At 39.5% G+C, this 14,555-nt stretch overlaps 1 protein-coding gene across 3 annotated transcripts in view; it reads right to left on the bottom strand.

Annotated features, from left to right (window-relative positions):
• bzw2 (basic leucine zipper and W2 domains 2) overlaps positions 1 to 14,555 on the bottom strand; it is a 91,540-nt gene that overhangs the window by 19,976 nt on the left and 57,009 nt on the right. For all 3 annotated transcript variants that reach the window (XM_073054117.1, XM_073054115.1, XM_073054116.1), the window contains exons 4-8: positions 10,331 to 10,434; positions 9,302 to 9,367; positions 6,650 to 6,785; positions 3,110 to 3,219; positions 1,799 to 1,969 (exon numbers count right to left, since the gene is read on the bottom strand). In XM_073054117.1, the coding sequence (XP_072910218.1) occupies positions 1,799 to 1,969; positions 3,110 to 3,219; positions 6,650 to 6,785; positions 9,302 to 9,367; positions 10,331 to 10,434 (587 nt within the window). The remainder of the gene's footprint in view (positions 1 to 1,798; positions 1,970 to 3,109; positions 3,220 to 6,649; positions 6,786 to 9,301; positions 9,368 to 10,330; positions 10,435 to 14,555) is intronic.

The raw sequence follows: 14,555 nt of genomic DNA on the forward strand, positions 1-14,555 counted from the left end.
AACCCGGTCAAGAAATCATCAAACACCTAACGCCAAAAAAAACCAAATTGCGCAAATAGCAAAAAACAAGTGAACAACACATAGAATATCAAACATCTAACCAGGAATCCAGTAGTATTCAGTGCCGAATTGCTATCCCACTGAAGGCCGTGGGCCATTCTTTGTTGAAATGCCCTAGTCTGCATTGATTGCCCCAATCAAACCACTCAAAAACAACAAAAAAAAGAGTAACCAGAATCCAGGAACGCATGCAACATGAACCTCAAAGTCACCCAAAGCAAGCCCACAGCCTCGCCGATCAATTCTTGCAAGGTGGATCCCAAGAATCCTGCACTTTACTCGGACAGCAGCTAGCACGAAGGACATGGAGACTAGTCAAATGCAGCCAGACGGCGCTCTCATCCTTGTGAACTTCAACCTTGCTCGATATCTCAATTGGTGAGAAGCAACAGAGTAGATCGTGAGTTTGCATGGAGTCTCCAGATCGCACACTTTGATCCAAACCTCACCAAGCTCCCTCGGAGACAGCAGAGCACCACATCATTCAATCGGCCCAAAACCAAACTATTAAAATGTAAATCACAGGTTCCTTACACAGGCAGCTTAGTAGTAGAATCAATTTGAAAGAAGTAAGTTCACCGCAAGTCACATTGTTCACTGGTGTCATCTTACAGTGATCATGTGTAAAACTTCAGAACCCTAGAACACCGAGTTTTCAGTGATGCCCCTCCTGCAGCTAATAATCACAACATCATAATTCCACTAAGCTCTTATGTTTATCTGCCTTATCTACAACGCTCTTTACATTGAAATATTCACAACTGCATTCGTTTCCCCCGCTCTCCTACCACTTATTAAAATATTTCTGGTTAAATGTATAGGTTAAACCTCTTGGTTATACGCTTGTACAAGTGAAAAATCAAAAAAAAACCTTTGCAACCAATAGACATAATGCACTTTAACCTTCAATCAGTTTATCAACCTAAAACATTAATTTGTTTCCCCCACTTCAAAACTTCTTCAGATTCAATGATTATAGTCACCAATAGTTACATTTAGGTACTATGTGGCTACCGAATGCAGCTTCACTCTCCTTCCTTCAGTTATATCAGTTTATAGCCCCTAAAGTAATCAAACAAAATATGACTTCTACAAAATATAACACACAGGTTTATGTGGATATTTATCAATGTAAAAGAATCAATTTATCAATAAAAAGAATTTTAGGATGTATATTTCTCTGACATTAAATGCATCTATTGTATGCTGGTCTTCATAACTAATAAAATTGGACTACATCCACAATTACCTCTTAAGGACAGGAGATGGGACAATTGCATGTGCATCTGCCTTATATCTCCATAAATAAATACTGTATCAACATCCTAGTTACTCAGCTCTCAGTGGGTCAATGACCAGAGCATGGGACCAGCAGTGAATCAGCTAACCTTTCATCAAGATCTATGCTAAACTTACTGACAGAAGTGAATCCTGAAATAATTTGGAAATAAACAAAAAATTCAACAACCACAGTGTTAACTATAACCTGAAAGTAGTATGGATACTCAGACACAATGTCAATCACGTACTTATTGAATTAAATATTGACTTTGAAAGGACATGGCTTTCTTTCTGATGATGCCCTACTTTGAATTAATTTTCTGTTATCATTGAAATTCAATAACTGTGCTTTATGCTAAATAACATGTTTATCTGATCTATTAATAATATCTACCTGCCCAATTATCTGGTAAATAACATTTAGTGATGTTTTCAAGCCAGCTCATATTTAACTTACCTCCCTTATGGGGCATTCCTGAGAAAGTTTCTCCTTCAGTTCTTTTTGCAGTTCTTTGCGAGTTCCCAGAGATTGCTGAACTCGTAGGAAGTCAGATAGCTCTTTTAGTCCAGCATTGGTAAAATATGTAGCAAAATGTTCAAAGTTTTGTTTATTAGCTGGAAAGAGTTCCTGCGATGGAACAGCAAGATTTAATTATTCACAATATAACAAAAATGCAGAGGATTCATGGTATAACTTTGGATACATGTTAATATATACATAGTAATTCAATTGGATGAATTTACAGTTGCAAATATTTTAAGAACTTTTTTAATAAAACAAAATCAATCAAGATAATGCCATGTACGTGCAGAATGAACAACACATTTTTGGGTGAATTTACTTAAATATGACCTATTTTTCCCCCTTTATAAGGGCTTGGTTAGACCACACTTGGGAGAATTGTAAACAGTTTTGGGCCCTTTAACTAAGAATAGATGTGTTGGCAATGGAGAAAATCCAGAAGTTCACAAGGATGATCCCAGGAATGAAAAGGTTAACATGAGGAGTGAATGATAGCTCTGGGCCTGTACTCACTGGAGTTTTGAAGATTGAGATGGAGATCTCATTGAAAGCTATTGAATACTGACAGACCTGGATGGATCAGATGTTTCCAGTAGCGGGAGAGTCTAAGACTACAGGGCATAGCTTCAGAAATACGTCGTTCGGAAAAGATAAGGAGTTTCTTTTGTCAGTGGGTGGTAAATCAACGGAGTTCATTACTACACATGGCTGTGGGGTCAAGTCATTGGATGTATTTAAACAGAGGTTGATAAGTTCTTGATTAATAAGGGTGTCAGAGGCGATGGGGAGATGGCAAGGGAATGGGGTTGCGAGTGAATGATAAATCAGGCATGATCAAATGGCTGATCGAACTGATAAGCCAAGTGGCCCAATTCTCCTCCTATGTCTTATAGTCCTTTGCTCTAAAAAGTAATTGAGCACATTATTTTCCCAGAATTATTTACTGTACATATTTCTATAAAAACATTAGTGAACTGTTTTCCTTATTAAAAAAGACTTTCACAAACATAGCTACATATAGATAATTAACAATGAGCATTTTGTCACTGTTGCTTTCAATCTTTACAGCTTTGACTTTTAATTGACATTGCTTCTAAAGTCTCCTTACAATTATGATGTTTTGTTTTTATCTTCCTTTTCCTTTCAATCCAGTCTAGACTACTAGAATTTGCAAAGTAGGTTTTGGTTTTTTTATTTTGAAAACACTTAGTTACATTTCTTTAAAATATGGATTAGATCACTCACCAACAACTTCTTGTCCAAGTTGGATTTTCTGAGGGATGTGGTAACAGCATTTGCATCTTTTTCTGACATCCAAGATTTAAAAACTTTTACAGCAAATGATGCAGATATTCCTGTTTTATAAAGTTTAAAAGCATGATTTTAGAAATCTACTTCACCCAAGGAGCCTGACAATACCTGAGATAATATATAGGCCGCATCCTAACATAAAATATCTTCTGAATCTATAATCTATAATTCTGCTTGGAGCAGAACTGAGCAGGAACTCAGCTTGTTATTTAAAAGCATTCTGGAAAGCCATCCAAGAAACAAAAAAAAAAATCTATATAAATAGTCCATTTCTTACCCTCATCAATTATACCATGTATTGTTTGCCTTAAAGTTCAAGTAACTGACAATTTAAAAATATTAATTTTCCTTCTGATAATTTGGTTGGGAAGGATGGGGGTGGGGTAGGATCAGGATTCAACTTAACAGGCAGTGCGGAGTATCAGAGGGATTTTAGGGTCCGAGTCCATAGGACACTCAAAGCTGCTATGCAGGTTGACTCTGGGGTTAAGAAGGCATACGGTACATTGGCCTTCATCAATCTTGGGATTGAGTTTAAGAGCCGTGAGGTAATGCTGCAGCTATATAGGACCCTGGTCAGACCCCACTTGGAGTACTGTGCTCAATTCTGGTCACTTCACAACAGGAAGGATGTGGAAACCATAGAAAGGGTGCAGAGGAGATTTACGAGGATGTTGCCTAGATTGGGGAGCATGCCTTATGAGAACAGGTTGAGTGAACTTGGCCTTTTCTCCTTGGAGCGACAGAGGATAAGAGGTGACTTGATAGAGGTGTACAAGATAATGAGACATTGATTGTGTGGATAGTCAGAGGCTTTTCCCCAGGGCTGAAATGGCTAGCACGAGAGGGCATAGTTTTTAAGGTGCTTGGAAGTAGGTACAGAGGAGATGTCAGGGGCAAGTTTTTATACACAGAGAGTGGTGAGTGCGTGGAATGGGCTGCCATCGACGGCGGTGGAGGCAGAAACAATAGGGTCTTTTAAGAGCCTCCTGGATGGCTACATGGAGCTTAGGAAAATAGAGGGCTATGTGTAAAGCCTAGGTAGTTTTAAGGTAGGGACATGTTCGGCACAGCTTTGTGGGCAGAAAGGCCTGCATTGCGCTGTATGTTTTCTATGTTTCTATAACTCATCCAATTGGAAACCCTTAAGGATTGGGTGAAATGACAGTTTGATCCCTGCAATATATTACCCTTCACTGATTTTAGTGTGGGGTAAAACTAAGCAGGTTTAAAACTAGAGTTCCCTTCAATCCAATCAAATATGAAGGACAGATTAGAACTGCATCATGCGATTGCCATCAAACTTTTTGGATGTACACGTAATTGAATCTTCCCCAGTAATGTGCTTTACTCACAGATTCAGGACATCATCTCCACTGAACCAATGTGACATTTCCCAATGCCAACGCTTGTCATCTTGTAAGAGTTTTGGTTGGAATTGATCATAGAAGTCTGAAATTGGATCGTATATGTACTACAGTGCTGTGCAGGAGTTGGTTGGGACCAACTCATTTTATACTTGAGTATTATATTTATTGCATTTTATTTTAAAGCACTAAATCCATCTTCATTCTCGTGCAGGTGCAGAATATAAATATTAGATGCATTTTTAATTCATACACCAAAATGTTGTTCATCGACTTCAACTCGACATCTAATACGATCATCCTCAGAGGCTGAAGGATAAGTTGTCCTCATTGGGACTCAATAGCCCTCTCCGTAACAGGATCTTGGACTTCTTAACGGAAAGACCCCAGTCAGTCTGAGTTGGCAGGAACATCTCAAGCTGGAGCACAGGTGCTGGACAGGATTCTGTGCTCAGTCCGCAGCTGACTCACGTCTGCACTGCAGATTCTGCTCAATCCGCATCATCGCGGAAGATACCACAATGATTGACCTCGCCAGCAACTATGATGAGTCAGCATACAGAGAGGAGGTGGAGGGGCTTGTCAAATGGTGTGAGAACAACAACCTGAGCCACAACATGGACAAGACAAAAGAGACGTTTGTGGACTTCAGGAAGGCACAACCAACCACTCTCCATTGCACGTCAATGGCTCTGCTGTGGACAGGAAGTTCCTTGGTGTGCACATAACAGACGATCTAACCTGAACCCACAAGATCTCCTCACTACTCAAGAAGGCACAGCGGCATCTACCCTTTCCGAGGAGATTAAGGCAGGCAAGGCCATTGCTTCCATTTTAATAACTTTCTACAGGAGCACCATCAAGAGTCTCCTGTATGGCTGCATCATTGCGTAGAACGGAAGCTGCAAGGCATCGGACCACAGGACCTTACAGAGGCTCATAAAAACAGCTGAGAGGATCATCAGCATCTCCCTCACACCTATTTGTAACATTTACTGGGAGTGTTACAGACAAAGGGCCCAAAACATTGTTCAGGATCCCTAGCACCCCTCCCATAATCTCTTTGACCCACCACCATCAGGAAGGAGATACAGGAACATCAGGACTAAGACTGCCAAGACCGGGTAACTGTTTCTTCTCCCAGGCTGTGAGATTAACGAATACCCTGCCACCCCCGAGGTCTCGTCACTAGGACAGCAAGCTGTTTACTGCATACCTGTGCTGTCCTTTACTACGTGCATTTTGAATTATAATTTGTTATTTTTGTATAATAGTTTGGTTTATGTGCTGTATGTGACATATGTTGTGTGGGTACACCGTGGTCCAGAGGAACACTGTTTTGTTGGTTGTATACATGTACAATTGGATGACAATAACCCTGAATTTGAACTTATTATTGCTTTTCAATCTGCTGCACTAGTACTTAACTGTTTATGAATCTGAAATATTTTAAGCATAGCTTTGACAGGAGAGGAGCCTCTGTTATAGATTGTTGGGATACTCTTGAGTTGATAGCAAGTTTAAGCAAAACACTAATCTTTGTTCAATTCAGATATATATCTCAACTGAATAGAAATCTAGAGGTTTTCCCTTTTCCTGCTATTAAGACACCATCAATATTGTCAGTAAAGATACTTATTTCAAATGAATAAGGAAAATCACAATTTTCAGGATTAGCTTCTACAACCATTACCTATAGTCTATTTGGCTGAAGTGGTAATGGTGAAAACAAGTGGGTAATGGGGTGGCAGAAATGATTATGCAAACTGGAAATCATCTTGAAATTAAATACAAGTTTTAGTTAAGCAAAATTTATGAAAAATTTGGATTCTTACTTTGGAATCTTTTAACTTAGAACTTTTGAATCTTTAGAATAACACTAGTCATGTGGAGTCAGCCAAGAACACATGGATGATGATTTCCTATTTTCGTACATGTGGTTCGGAATAGCAGAGCATTTCTTAAAGATTACTAATCCAACAATTTGCAGTCCTGTTCCAGATCAAGTGGTAGGTGTTCATTTCCTGCTCCAATCCAAGTATCATTTTATTTATAACAATAGCATTAAGAACTACTTTCTTAAATTATGAAGGCCTCTAAGTATTACCTTCTTTAACCAAATTATCAGAAAAAAGGCTTGTTAAAATTGTTGCTGGAAGTGATCCATTGGCCAAGAGGATACCAGTGAGCATTGCCAACTTTGTTTGTTCTGAAGCTGAAAATGCTTTCAGGAAGAGCAATAGCTGAGGAAAGATAAGAAAATAACTTTTAAATGGAAATAATGTCAGAAGGATATGATGTATAAAGCAAGATAAAAGGTAATGATTTTCATGCCGTTATCATTTATGGACTTTAATTCATCTATTCCTTTTGAATGCTCTTACAGACATGACAAATTTCAACAAATTGCTAATCATTGAAACTGGTTGATAGGTGAGTGATTCTGAGATTGGAGCAGACAGCTTCACTGTATTTCCACTTTTGTAATGGTACCTCAAGAAAGTGGTGTCCATCATCCGTCCATCTGGCTCTCTTTTCATTTCTACCACTGGGGAAGAGGGTCAGAAGCCTGAAGGCCCATACCCAACATTTTAGGAACAGCATTCTCCCCTCACTTCAGACTTCTGAACAATCAACTCTACTTTGTTATTCCTCTTTTGCACTAATATTTTGGTAACTTAGAATTTTTATATCCCGCAATGCACTGCAAAACCAGATATTTCTCAATATATTTTCAGTGATAACAACTCTGAATCTGATCTTCTGATCTGAGCTGCTGTTGTTACATGGCGGGGGGAAGAAAATTGAGATATACTGGATGTAAAAGCGATTGCAGCTGCTCCAGTTTCCTCCCACATTCCAAAGACACACTAGTCGGTCAAGTGGCTACTATAAACTGCCTCTAATTTTGTAAGTAGGAGAAAAGAAAGTCAAAAGTTGCAGCTTAAGTATGAAGAGGAGAAATGGAACTAATGGATCTGAGCTGCTAGTACCCAGCATGTATCTAACGTCATATTAATGCTTGTTATACAATCACAATCAGTCATATTTCATTTCTCCCTCAAGAAAATTTTACACATTCACCCATGCATGCACTTGCACCAACTCATCATCCACTCAAATCCTTGACACTCCCCAAACCAGAATGCCCATTCCTTCCCAGGGTGTCACTCAAACAGAGGCAACCATTTATCAGTAGTACAGGCTCGAATAAAAACATTCTGTGGAGGCTGAATCACTACAGATGCTGGTAGATTAAGGTCAAGAGATCCCACTGGTAGGCTGAAGGACCAGCTTTCTCAGCAAGTGTGTGACAGTAAGTTTGGCAATGTAGATCACTCTGCCCATCCAGCAAACCTATGGCCAGGAACATAGTTACTAACTTCCCATAGTGTGGGCAGTTACTAACATCAGACATTCAGCCCACCAACTGCACTCACGTTCTAATCAATGACATCCATTGAAAGCACAACTCAGGTGAACTCATAGTGAGGAGGAGGAGGAGGAGGTGGAGGAATGAGCCTCAGAATGTGCCCTCAACCCTCATCGAATTTGAAACTGATTGACAGGGGACATTTTGCCTGACAAATCTGATGGAATTCCTTGAGGAAATAACAGACAGAATAGACAAAGAGGAATCATTAGATGTTATTTACTTGGATTTTCAGAAGACTTTTGACAAGCTGCTGCACGAGGCTGCTAAACAAAGTTAGAACCCCTGGCATGACAGGAAAGATGCTAGCCTGGACAGAAGATTGGCTGACTGGCAGAAAGCAAAAAAAGGTGAGAATAATTAGAACCTTTTCTTGGTGGCTGCCAGTGACTAGTGGTGCTCTACAGGAGTCAGCATTGGGTCTGCTATATTTTATGATTTACTTAAAGATCTGGATGCCAGAATTGATGGCTTTGTGGCTAAGTTAGCAGATGATACAAAGACAGGTAGAGGGGCAGGTAGTGTTGAGGAAGCAGGGGTCTGCAGAAGGACTTGGATTAGGAGAATGTGCAAAGGAGTGGCAGACAGAATACAGATTAGGGAAGAATATGGTCATGCACTTTGGTAGAAGGAATAAAGGCATAGACCATTTTCAAAGTAGGGGATGAATTCAAAAATCAGAGGTGCAAAGGGACTTAGGAGTCCTAGTGTAGGATTCCCTAAAGGTTAACTTGCAGGTTGAATCAGTGGTGAGGAAGGCAAATGCAATGTTAGCATTCATTTCAAGCAGACTAGAAGATAAAAGCAAGGATGTAATGCTGAGGCTTTATAAGGCACTGGTCAGACCAAATTTACAATATTGAGAGCACTTTTGGGCCCCTTATCCAAGAAAGGATCTAAGAAGGATTGGCGAAAGTCCAGAGGAGGTTTTATGAGAATGATCCCAGGAATAAAAGGGTTAATGCATGAAGAGCATTTGATGGGCTCTGGGCCAGTACTCACTGCAGTTTGCAAGAAGGAGGGGGATCTCATTGAAACCCACCAAATATTGAAAAGACTGAATAGAGCAGATCTGGAGAGGATGTCTCCAATAATGGCGGAGTTTAGGACCAGAGAGCACAACCTCAAAACAGAAGGATGTTCCTTTAAAACAGATAGAAGTATTGCTTTAGCCAGAGGGTGGTGGAGGAAGTCATTGACGGTTTAATTAAGTCAGTGACACCAAGTTTAATGAACCGGAGTTTAATGTATGGACAAAAGTTTCTAATCAGAATACCTGGAAAAGAATTACAAGTCTGATTGAATCTAGATTGGAGAGAAAAATACCTTTTTAATTGCATCTTCAAATGCTTTTTCTAGATACTTGTAACGCCTGATGAGCTTATTGAAGACCTAAAGCAAAAGAAAAGAATGTACTAGTCAGAAAACATCCAGTTTAAAAGTGACATAAAAATGTACCAATCCACTTGTCTCAATGTTATAAATAATCTTTGCATTTTATTAAATTGCCAGTCTTTATTCCTGGCCTGGTGCACCATGACAGCTTATGAGAAATAGTTTATATTAGACAATGTGATACTGAGTCCACATTATAGTATTTTTGAGAAAAACTTCCTCATCCAGTAAAAGTAGTACATCATTACCGAGTTCAACGTTCATGATGTTCATTGGATGGAAAGAGCAACAGACAGTAGAAATCTTCAAAAAGAACAAAGTCCAAAAGAATTATTCTCCCACCACTATTCACAGTTGAATTCCAGCTACAGCGGACAAGATTCAAGGCAATGATAATGATTGCAATGATTTTGAGATTATATCATTGGCAGAAAAGACAAAACCAGTTTCCAACTGATCTTTTGACCAAATTGGGACAAAGGGATGAAAGAGAGACTGGCAAACTAATCTTACTGAATGGCTCATTGAGAAGCAAATTATAGTCGGATTTGAATTAAATTTATTGTATTAGAAACGTTGGCCTGAGCACAATATAATCTTGTTTCCAAAAGGGCTATTTACTCCAAATATTTTTTGTAATAAACTTGTGGTATCAATCATTAAACTAAACTATTAATACCATCCAGTTAAGGTGTACAGGAGGGTGCCATCTGGCACATTGGGTCTATGTTAACTCCCAGAACAACAATCCCATGAACCTTACTCCTTTTTTTAATATTCCTTTAGTCCTGCAATTGCTTTTCTTCCAAATGAACACAATATTCCTTTACTTTAATTCGTCTGTTGTCACTGAATCATTGTGACAACCAGCAAGACTGCACATGTGGATTCATTCTCATTATCCTGAATAGTTTGAGACCCAAAACAGCTTAACAGACTTATACCAGCCCATCGTTTTACCTGAGCGTAGTTACGGATTACTTGCTGATCTTCAGCAGCACCAAACACACAGTATTCAGTCACCTTGGTTTTGTCTCCATCATCAATACGTGTTCCTCCTGGGGCTATAGGATGAAAAAAATGCCTCAATAGCTAAAAATTTCACTCACCATCAAACAATAAACACTGCTCTGAAGTTCAGAATGGTGTTCAGCGCTTTCAGAAGCCTGAGAGAAGGATGAATCCCACTTCATTACTATTTGTATTAGCAAGTTATGCACCTTATTTAAGGAGCCCTCCCATTTTATTCGCACTTCACAGAGCCTTGAGACTACAGAAGACTTGATTTGACACTAAATAAATTTTCTTCCAGCCTTCTCAAAGCAAAGACATCAAAAGCAACACAAGTGCAATTACAAAAGTCAATTTTTTTAAGAAAATAATACCTGTTAATGTTTATTGTCTTTAAAGTGCATAAAGAAAAAACTAGGCGAAAGTTTTTGAAATAATATTTGATTTCATGGTTCAACAAATTCTACTCTGCCTTGACAGCAAGCTTATATAGTAGATATCATCACCAAAAAATACATGATTCATCTGTCAACTCCACTATAACCAAGGCAGTTTACTGATATATGGCGACAAACATTTTCATTTCAATGTTCATTCACTGCTTTCTGAGAAGTATTCATGTAGTACTCCAGGTTTTATTGATTAGTTCCAAAGCTGTTTAGAGTTTAAATCTATAAATTGAGCTGATAAAGTTAAAAAGAGTAAAATTTTCAAACATTGAAATTACCATTCACTGAACGTTATAGAGTCCTAGAGTACTACAGCACAGAAACAGGCCCTTTGGTCCACCCAGACGGGGCTAGCCTCATTGACCTGCACCCAGACCACTGCCCTCCATACCTCTCCCATCCATATACCAATCCAAACTTCTCTTAAAATGTTACAACTGAGCCTACATCCACTACTTCCACTGGCAGCTCGTTCCACATGCCCACTACCCTCTGAGCAAAGTACTTCTCTCTGATTCCCCTTAAATATTTCACCTTTCGTCCTCAATCCATATCCTCTAGTTCTAGTTTCACCCAATCTGAAGGGGAAAAACCCTGCATGCATTCATTCTATCTAAACACAGAGGGGTCTCAGTCTGAAATGTCAACTGTTTATTCCCCTCCATAGGTGCTGCTTGATCCGTTACATTGCTACAGCATTTTGTGTGTCTTTACCTCATAATTTTTTACACTTCCATAATATCTCCCTTTATTCTCCTGTGCTCCAGGGAATAAAGTCCTGACAGATTCAATCTATACCTGTAACTTAGGTCCTCAAGTCCTAGCAACATTCTTGTAATTTTTTTCTGTGTTCTTTCAAGCTTATTGATATCTTACCTGTAGGCAGTTGACCAGAACGGGCATATTATATTCTAAATCTGGCTTTATCGTCTTTTACAACTTCAACCTAACATGCCAAATCCTGTACTCAGCAGCCTGATTTATGAAGGCCAACATGCCAAAAACTCTTTTTATGACCCTACTTCCTGTGATGCCACTTTCAAGGAAATGTGGATCTGTTTTCCCACATCCCTTTGTTCTACCGCACACCTTGGTGCCTTAATATTTATTGTGCAAGTCTTACTCTGGTTTGTCCTCCTGCAATGCAACACCTGTTATCTACCTTAAATTCTATCTGCTTTTTTTCCTAGATGGTCTAAATCACTTTGCAAGCGCTGATAGCCTTCCTCACTGTCCACTGTACTCCCTGTCTTGGTGTCATCTGCAAATTTGCTGATCCAGTCAATCACACTATTATCTAAATCACTAATACGGATGATAAACAACAATGAACCCGGTACCGATCCCTGTGCATACCACTAGTCACATACCTCCAATCAAAGACACATCATCTATTACTGCCCTCAGAGATCTCCTGCTTAACCAACACCGAATACAATTGATTACTTCATCCTGAATGCCAAGTTACTTAGCCTCGCATGCAGGACTTTGTCAAATGCCTTGTTGTCTCCATGAACTGTAACATCTACTGACTTCCCTTCAGCAAACATCTTGGTAACCTTCTATTCATAATATATTATGCTTCATAAAACAAACTAGATTCTGTACTGCATTTGTTAGCACATTTAATCTTACCACAATATTGAGCTCCTCTTCTACTAAATTATTATTTCTGCCTGAGACACGGGGTTAAATATTAACTAAAACACTCGGTGTTTTAGGTGACTTTGGAAACATCAGGAAAACAAAACTCAAGTAATCCAGGTTTAATCCTGATGTTGGATGTTGCCTGTACGGAGTCTGCATGTTCTCTATTAACACCTGAGTTTCACTCCAGGTATTCCAATTTCCTTCCACATTATGATGACATACTGTCATGTTAATTAGCTATATCAGATTACCCTAGTCAAGATGGGGGCAGGAGAATCCAGCAGAGACTATGGGCATGTGAGAGATGTTGCAGGGAACTAAATGGGAAAGGGTATTGATTGGAATGAAATGTTCTAAAAGCCAGCATAGACTGGAGGACTCACTTCAATGTTTGAGGAAAAGATGGGTGTTATGTACCCCTAGGGTTCATTTTTTCTGTGGACTGTCACTTTAAAATGCTGAGAGAATGAGACTGACTTTTAGACACTTTGATTTCTGCTGACTGCAGAGTTGCTTAGTTACTATGGTGGAGAGAAGTGGAGTTATTTGATGGACAATCAATGTTATGGTTTCTCTACAGCTTGTTTACTTTTTACAAGGACAGTCACAGACACACACAGCTCAGAGTCAAGATGGATTCGGTCACTGGTTTAAACTTTCAGTAGTCCAAAAGGGATGAGTTGAGATCGATCCAGAGTATTGGTAAATGACTCTCACACGTTTCTGCAACTAGAACAAGTTTGCAGGAAGAGAGGAGAGGAGAGGAAGGTTTGAAACATAAGAAACCTAGTGACAAAGCGATCACTGGACTCTCTCTCTAAGTAGCCCGTGAAGGAGAGTTTGTTTCCATTTGGCTACTAAAGTGTGATTGTCACTTAGTTAATCCACAGGAGTGGGCTCTCTGGTGAGGGGAAACCTTTATGAATACACCGTGTGTATTTACCCTTTGTCTGGGTGTGGTAATTCACTGAAGGCACCCCTGTGGCAAATCACTGTTATTTCGTATGTCGTGGAACTGCATAAGTGGCTATAATGTTGTGTGTGATTGGGGTAACCTTGCGGAATCTACCGGTGTGTCAACCCTTGCCTGGGTGGTGGTTCCCTTGAAGAAGGTCCCCTTTGTGATAAGCTGCTGTTGGTGATAATCCATACATGGATTCTGTTTGAGTATCCTGTGGCCACCACTTTGAGATGTCCTGTAGCTGAATTCGGGTGTGGTACCACTTGTGTTGAAAGGATATTCGTTGAAGATCACTGTCAGTGATATTTTGTGTGTGGAGTGGAACAACATCGGAGATAAAACCTACTGCTATTGTTATTTTGTGTTGCTGTCGTGGAATCTGTGGAATATTGACGTAATTGCTTTATCACAACACTCGCCTTTGGATTACAAACATCTCACATTAATTAACCTGTGCATCTGAACTGAACTTTCTTACACCCCATCGTAAGACTGTATCACTTACCACCTAAGCCTGAAGTTTGGGGATTTATTTTTACACTTATATATACATAACACCGTTAACTCTTGATTTACCTGGTTTAAGTTACTATATATAACCATATAACCATATAACAATCACAGCACGGAAACAGGCCATTCCGGCCCTCCTAGTCCGTGCCGAACTCTTAATCTCACCTAGTCCCACCTACCCGCACTCAGCCCATAACCCTCCACTCCTTTCCTATCCATATACCTATCCAATTTTACCTTAAATGACACAACTGAACTGGCCTCTACTACTTCTACAGGAAGCTCATTCCACACAGCTATCACTCTCTGAGTAAAGAAATACCCCCTCGTGTTTCCCTTAAACTTTTGCCCCCTAACTCTCAAATCATGTCCTCTCGTTTGAATCTCCCCTACTCTCAATGGAAACAGCCTATTCACGTCAACTCTATCTATCCCTCTCAACATTTTAAATACCTCGATCAAATCCCCCCTCAACCTTCTACGCTCCAATGAATAGAGACCTAACTTGTTCAACCTTTCTCTGTAACTTAAGTGCTGAAACCCAGGTAACATCCTAGTAAATCGTCTCTGCACTCTCTCTAATTTATTGATATCTTTCCTA

The sequence above is a fragment of the Hemitrygon akajei genome, chromosome 8 (genome assembly GCF_048418815.1).
Source record: "Hemitrygon akajei chromosome 8, sHemAka1.3, whole genome shotgun sequence".
Classification (NCBI taxonomy): Eukaryota; Metazoa; Chordata; class Chondrichthyes; order Myliobatiformes; family Dasyatidae; genus Hemitrygon; species Hemitrygon akajei.